This window comes from Pan troglodytes, chromosome 19, assembly GCF_028858775.2.
Source record: "Pan troglodytes isolate AG18354 chromosome 19, NHGRI_mPanTro3-v2.0_pri, whole genome shotgun sequence".
NCBI classification, from domain to species: Eukaryota; Metazoa; Chordata; class Mammalia; order Primates; family Hominidae; genus Pan; species Pan troglodytes.
Genome location: NC_072417.2, coordinates 93229564 through 93237022, shown reverse-complemented (window position 1 = coordinate 93237022; position 7459 = coordinate 93229564). Strand labels below are relative to the sequence as shown.

At 51.9% G+C, this 7459-nt stretch overlaps 2 protein-coding genes across 7 annotated transcripts in view; one reads left to right on the top strand and one right to left on the bottom strand.

Moving 5' to 3' along the window:
• Window positions 1-2435: 2435 nt before the first annotated feature.
• The window catches only part of EIF4A3 (eukaryotic translation initiation factor 4A3), a 16354-nt gene continuing 11330 nt past the window's right edge, over window positions 2436-7459 (top strand). For 2 of the 6 annotated variants that reach the window (XR_010152722.1, XM_063798051.1), the window contains exons 1-3: window positions 2436-3085; window positions 3194-3393; window positions 5947-6019. Coding sequence is in view for 4 of the 6 variants with exons in the window: in XM_063798051.1 (XP_063654121.1) it covers window positions 3225-3393; window positions 5947-6019 (242 nt within the window). In the remaining 2 variants the exon portion in view is untranslated. 6 annotated transcript variants of the gene reach the window in all.
• The window catches only part of LOC129137554 (uncharacterized), a 27359-nt gene continuing 25167 nt past the window's right edge, over window positions 5268-7459 (bottom strand). The window contains exon 3 of the mRNA XM_063799416.1: window positions 5268-5429. Coding sequence (XP_063655486.1) covers window positions 5353-5429 — 77 coding nt within the window. The 3' untranslated portion in view covers window positions 5268-5352. The remainder of the gene's footprint in view (window positions 5430-7459) is intronic.

Sequence of the window (7459 nt, the reverse complement as noted above, 5' to 3'; positions counted from 1 at the left end):
AAATCTAAGCAGTTTGTGGATTAGATTTTAAAACTTTGAACAAGGTGAGGCCTGGTAGCTCACACCTGTGATTCCAGCACTTTGAGAGGCCGAGGTAGGAGGATCGCTTGAGCTCCTGGGCTGGGGCCAGGGTGTAGGGTCCTCAGTAAGGCTTCTGAATAAAACTAACTTTAATTCTTTAAAAGCTTAACTGTTTTTCTTTAGTCAACAAGGTATTTTACATTCTTCTCCTACATTAAGTCATTGAAATCTGTGTGTATTTTATGACAAAGCGCTACAGCACGGCCTGGGAAACAGTGTGAGGCCCTAAATGATCCTTTGTAGAGTGAGGAAGGTATCAGAACTTACATTTTATTCAGCTTTATAAATATTTAATATTTTGGGTAACACCAGCATCCTTACAAGGAATGTTTATCAGAAGGTCAATTATCTGTCATGGATAAATTCTGGTGCCAGAATGAGGTTCACTCTTGGAGAAGGCTGCATTTACTTGTTCACCCTTGAAATACTGCAATCCACCGACTTCTTGATAAAAGGATGCTCTGGTTTTCTGTTTATTTTTGAGATGGAGTCTCTGTCGCCCAGGCTGGAGTGCAGTGGCGCAATCTCAGCTCACTGCAACCTCCACCTCTGGGGTTCAGGAGATTCTCCTGCCTCAGCCTCCAGAGTAGCTGGGACTACAGACACCCGTCACCACGGCCAGCTAATTTTTGTATTTTTTTTTTTTTAACTAGAGATGGGGTTTCACCATTTTGGCCAGGCTGTTCTCGAACTCCTACACTCATGATCCGTCTGCCTCGGCCTCCCAAATTGCTGGGATTACAGGCGTGAGCCACCAGGCCTGGCCAGGATGCTCTGGTTTTAACTAAAATTAACCTTCATAAAAGGAGAGCTTTTCAAGCACTCCTAGAAAGAAGCTGTGGATTAAAGATGTGCCCAGTGATGCAAGCCAGATTTGTGACCATAAGAAAGGACAGCACCGGGCTCATGCCTGTAATCCCAGCATTTTAGGAGGCTGAGGCGGGCAGATCATGAGGTCAGGAGTTCAAGACCAGCCTGACCAACACGGGGAAACCCCATCTCTACTAAAAATACAAAAATTAGCCGGGCGTGGTGGTGCATGCCTGTAATCCTAGCTACTCAGGAGGGTGAGGAAGGGGAGTCGCTTGAACCGGGAGGCAGAGGTTGCAGTGAGCCAAGATTGCGCCACTGCACTCCAGCCTGGGGAACAGAGCGAGACTCTGTCACACACATACACACACACACACACACACACACACAATAGCGGGGCGCGGTGGCTCACGCCTGTAATCCTAGCACTTTGGGAAGCCGAGGCGGGCGGATCATGAGGTCAAGAGATCAAGACCATCCTGGCCAACATGGTGAAACCCGGTCTATACTAAAAATACAGAAAATTAGCTGGGCGTGGTGGCGCGTGTCTGTAGTCCCAGCTATTTGGGAGGCTGAGGCAGGAGAATGGCGTGAACCTGGGCGGCAGAACTTGCAGTGAGCTGAGATCGCGACACTGCACTCCAGCCTGGGCCAACCCAGCAAGACTCCGTCAAAAAAAAAAAAAAGGACAGAGCTGGCGCTCGTGGAAATACAATTTTCCCAAAGTTACAAACATGATTCTCAACAGCATGAACTGCCCTTCAAAGATGATGGAGCTGCTTCAAAAGGCGTTAGAGGAGCTGGGTACGAAGAAGCACTTAAAGTGTCAGATAAGAAAGCGGTTAGTGGCTGTGCGTAGTAGCGACACCTGTGGTCCCAGGTGCTCTGGAGGCTGAGGCGGGAGGATCGCCTGTGCTCGGGAGGTGGAGGCTGCAGTGAACCGAGATCGCGCCATGGCACTCCAGCCTGGGCGACAGGGCCAGACTGTCTCAAAACAAACGAACGAACAAACCAAAAGCAGGTTAAGATGCGCAACTGGTTAAAGTTCCGCTGGGCAATTCAAAAATGATCCCGTCTGGGTTATCTTTGCTGCAGGACACGCATTAGCAGCACCGTCTACTGACAAGTGGCCTTCATTAAGAGCAAATGGCAGGCTCAGCGTGTATTTTACTTTAGAACAGCTGCTTGCCGGGCACAGTGGCTCATGCCTGTAATCCCAGCACTTTGGGAGGCCAAGGCAGGCGGATCACCTGAGGCCCCGCAGTTCAGGACCAGCCAGGACAACCCTAACCCCCACCTCCCCCAACCCCGTCTCTACAAAAAAATTTTAAAAATTAGCCGGGCGTGGTGGCGCGCTCCTGAGGTCCCAGCTACTCCAGAGGCTGAGGCGGAGGCTACAGTGAACCCTGATCCTACCACTGCACTCCAGCCTGGGCGACGGAGCCAGACCCTGTCTCCAACTCACCAGGCAAACGGTGAAGACACACCCAGGCGCGTCCCCTAAGAGGGACGCCGGCGTCAGGGGCCCTAGCCCTCCCCAGCGCAGACCCGCCGGAGCCCAGCGCCGCGCCGGGGCCCACCACCGGCGGCCGTGAGGGTTTCCACCCGAATCTCCCCGGCGAGCTGGGCGCCTCCACTACGGGTCCGCGACGCAGTCCACCCACTGCGGGCCCGAGAGAGGACCCGTGCTCGTCATTTTTATTCGAGGCGGGGCTATCTGGGGACCCCGCCCGGAGCGGAGGCCCCTCGCGGCCCCAGCCTGTTTCCAGGGAATTCAGGGCCACACGCCGCTCAAAGAACCTCAGCGCCCCAGTCCGCGAAATCCCGCAGCCGCTACGAAACACCGCCAACTTCAGAGGTCCCACACCCTCCATCCCTTTTGTAAGGAACTGGGTACCCCGCCCTCAACGAGATCTCGCGGGAACTGCATGTGGCGCGAGAGCAGAAGCACCTTACTTTTCCCTGCGGCAAACGCCCAGTTCCCTTTCACGTGACGAAGAGTGCCCCGTCCCCCAGAGGCGTGGCCGCGTCGCACGTAAGCACGTACGCACGCACGTCTCTCGCTTTGGCATACTTAAGGCCTCAGTTCTCGGCCCCGCTTGGCAGTTCTCTTAAGGTCGGCAGCGGCAGCGGCAGCGAGGTCGGCAGCGGCAGCGAGGTCGGCAGCGGCAGCGAGGTCGGCAGCGGCAGCGAGGTCGGCAGCGGCAGCGAGGTCGGCAGCGGCAGCGAGGTCGGCAGCGGCAGCGAGGTCGGCAGCGGCAGCGAGGTCGGCAGCGGCAGCGAGGTCGGCAGCGGCAGCGAGGTCCGCTGTGCTCTTCCGCGGACTCTGAATCATGGCGACCACGGCCACGATGGCGACCTCGGGCTCGGCGCGAAAGCGGCTGCTCAAAGAGGAAGACATGACTAAAGTGGAATTCGAGACCAGCGAGGAGGTGGATGTGACCCCCACGTTCGACACCATGGGCCTGCGGGAGGACCTGCTGCGGGGCATCTACGCTTACGGTGAGCGGGCGCGGGCCGCGGGGGCCAGCCGGGGGCGAGTCGGGGGCGAGCCGGGGGCTGAGGGCCCGACTGGTGACTCCCGGGCCGGCCCTGCGCTCCGGAGGTCGTGGTCAGGGTCGAGGCTCGGGGGCCAGTGACGTCCGACCCCCACCCCCACCCCCGTCCTCGCCCTCACGCCTGGCTGTGTCGGCGCTTTCGGTGCGTGTCCCCCGTGCAGAGCTCGGCGCTGGGTCTGTCGGGGGCTGCAGCCGCTTCGAGGCGCCTCAGCGTCGTTCATTCAGCAGATAACTGTTTTCTCCCTATTAGCTTTTCTGGGTACTGGGGTTTTGGCGGTAAAGCGGATGGGTTTGCGCCTTTACGGGTTTTGAATTTCGTTTGGGGGGAAAGCATACTGTCAGGCTGCCCGGGCAGTGGTGGTTGCTGTGAAGAACCTGCAGCGGGGTAATTGAATAGAGTGGGACCGGGAAGGAGGAGAGAATTAGTAAAGCAGAGAGGTAAGGGGCTTCGCAGGAGGGGGTGCCATTTGAGCAGAGTTCTGGATGAAGGAGACTGTTAATGAGAAGAGGGAAGAGCAGTTGGGGCAGAAGGAACAGCTGGTGCCAGGGCCTTGCAGCCCTTAGCCAGCTGCATTCCAGGAACTGAAAGAAGTCCCCTGTGGTGGGATTTTGGAGAGCTAGTCGGGGCAGATCTAGCAAAGACGTGTAGGGTGACGAATAATTTGAATTTCATTTAGAAATCTAGTGGGAAGCCACTGGAAGGTTTTAAGTAGCTATGTGACACGATCACATTTACAGTTTTAAAGATTCTTCTGGGTGTCTGTAGATTTGAGGTGAGGCGAGGCAAGGCAGGACAGGAAACAAGAGAGTTGGGAGCTTTTGCTCCAGTTCAGGGAAGAGAGGATTGTGCTGCCTTGGAGATGGAGTACCAGGGAGCTGACAGCATTGGCTGATGGATTGAACGTGAGCGACAGAAGAAGGAGAGTTGGAGTGTTTTGAGTAAGCGGTGGTTGATGCTGCAGACATTTGGCTAGGTAGGCAGCACTCCAGAGAGTCAGAATCAGGAGCTGTCTCTTGGTATGTTTGAAAGATGTGAGGAAGTTGAGGGAGAGCCTGGAGAAGAGGTTGGGTTGGGCACATAGATGGGAATGACCAGCATCTGGGATAAATGGCCTGTGTTTAATGCTTGGGACAGGGACATTTTTTATCGTGTAGTTCTCTTCCTTTTCTTTCTTCCTTTTCCTTCTGACAGTCCTGCTCTGTCACCAAGGCTGGAGTGTAGTGGCATGATCTCAGCTTATTGCAAGTTCCACTTCTGGGGCTCAAGCGATTCCTTTGCCTCAGCCTCCCGAGTAGCTGGGATTATAGGTGTGGGCCACCACGTCCTACTAATTTTTGTATTTTTAGTAGGGAGGGGATTTTGCCATGTTGCCCAGGCTGGTCTTGAACTCCTGACCTCAGTGATCCACCAGCCTCTGCCTCCCAAAGTGATGGCATTACAGGTGTGGGCCACCCCACCTGGCCGTATCCTGTAGTTCTTGATGCCACAACTGTTTGGACAAAGTGAAGCGAAGTTGCTGAGGATGGGTGGTGAAAAAGCATCTCAGGCAGCCTCGCAGTGAGGCTGACAGCCCCACCTGGTTTCCTGGCACTCAGGCGGTCCCTGCCCTAAGACACTGTTGTTCGTTTCCCATCTATGTGCTTGCTCTTCATGAAGAGTTTAAATCATCTGCTATATTTGCGTTTGTGTTAAGATGGGAAATTGTGCTACATTTTCTTTTGTTTCTTATTTTTCGCTATGCCCCAGAACTGAGCAGAGCTACATTTAAGAGACTACCAAAAAATAATTGAAATAGAGTTTTTGTACATAAAATTTTATTTACTTGAAAAACACGTGGTTCTTCTTGAAAATAGCCTCACCCTTTGGTGTAGTAGTTGCTTTGCAAGAGAGATGGTGTTGTAGTTAGTGAGCTGCATCCAGACAGAACAACACAGGACACCCTGCAGCGTGACCCACGCAGGTTAAACGGAGTTGTAGACCTATCAGCAACACACAGACTTAATGCTAGCTAGTAGGAGAGAACAATGGCTAGAGTGACTTTCCTGTTTTTTTGTTTGTTTTTTTTTAAATTTAAAAAGTAGTATAGGTTGTTTGTAATCCAGTCAAACCTAAGGGAGTAATTAGAGTAAAAAGTAAGTTTCTTTCCACCCCTCTACTGCAGTAACTGCCAGGAACATTTTGGCACTTATACTTCCAGATGCTGCACGCCCAGATTTTTTTTTTTTTTTTAAACAAATGTGGTGTCTATATTCTACAATTTGGTGGTTTTTTTTAAAATAGAGATTGGTCTTTACAAATAATATCCCACGTTAGTGTAGAAATCCACTCAGCCCAATTCATTGAGCCCCTGGGTTTTGAGAGCTTGCTATGTTGAACACTGGGTTAGGCTGGAGGACAGGTTCAAAAAACAAACCATGTCTGCCCCTGAGGAGCTTACAGTACAGGGTTTCTATGCCGTCATTGTGGTGAGAGCTAATTTTTTGTTTTTATTTGCAGGTTTTGAAAAACCATCAGCAATCCAGCAACGAGCAATCAAGCAGATCATCAAAGGGAGAGATGTCATCGCACAGTAAGTTGTCCTGGGGTGCGGCGCAGGGCTGGATGTGAATTTGGGCAGCGCAGTGCAGTTAGATGCTCCGGGATGACTGTTTCCCTCAGCTTGTACACGCTCAGTTCCAACACTTTCCCTGACTTTAGCCACAGGGTTTAATAATTTTTTAAATTTGTGTTCTCTACTGTAGAAAGCTTTCATTTTCTTTTTGAGATGGAGTCTCGCTCTGTTGCCCAGGCTGGAGTGCAGTGGTGCCATCTCGGCTCACTGCAACCTTTGCCTCTCAGTTTCAAGCTATTCTCCTGCCTCACCCTCCCAAGTAGCTGGGATTACAGGCATGCACCACCATGCCCGACTAATTTTCATATTTTTAGTAGAGACGGGGTTTCACCATGTTGGTCAGGCTGGTCTCAAACTCCTGACCTCAGGTGATCCACCCTCCTTGGCCTCCTAAAGCGCTGGGATTTCAGGCATGAGTTACCGCACCCGGCCAAGGCTTTCATTTTCTTAGCCAGCTTTGCTTAGTGGTTTGCTGGCATGTGGAATTGTATATAACACAATTTCGGAAAAACAGACTGTGCTTTTCCTCTGCTCTCACACCACCAAGACAATCATCAGCACAGAAGACGACTTCTGTGAGCAGAGGTGTGGGGGTTTTCCAGCTGGGTGTCCTCCAGTTCAACTCTCACACCACCTGCCTGGAGATAGGCCATATCCTGCAGGTTGAGGGCTCAGTCCCCATGACTACCCTCTTTTCAGACACCAGTTCTAAGTTCGGATCTCTAGAACTTCTGACCAAGCAGCTTCAAGTTGGGTTCCCAGGATCTCCTCTTTAGGTTGGATTAATTTGCTGGAACAGCAGCTCAAAGAACTCAGGGAAACACATTTAGTGGTTTATGATAAAGGGTACTGCAGAGGATACAGATATGGGGGGAGGGGTGCAGCCTCCAAGGGGCGGGTGGTCACCTCCCGGAACCTCCTTGTGTTCCACTGTCTGTTCAGCCATCTAGAAGCTCTTGGAACCCAGTCCTCTTGGGTTTTTATGGAAAATTCCATGAGGTCAGCATTCTTTCCCCCATAAGGGAATAGGGCAGGAGCTTTTCTGGGATAATACCATAATGCTTTTTTAAAAAAAAATTTGAAATTTAAATTGTTTACATTTTTCGAGACAGGGTCTTACTCTGTCTCCCAGACTGGAGCAGTCATGTGATTACAGCTCATAGCAGCCTCAAGCGATCCTCCCACCTCACCCTCCCAAGTAGCTGGGACTACAGGCACACATCACCATGCCCAATTACTTGTTATATTTTCTGTAGAGACAGGGTTTTGTTGTGTTGCCCAGGCTGCTCTCAAACTCCTGGCAATCTGTCTGCCTTGGCTTCCCAAAGCCTTGGGATTACAGGCGTGAGCCACTGTGCCCGCCCTCAACATTTTTTTTGTTAAGATATGGGGCCTCAC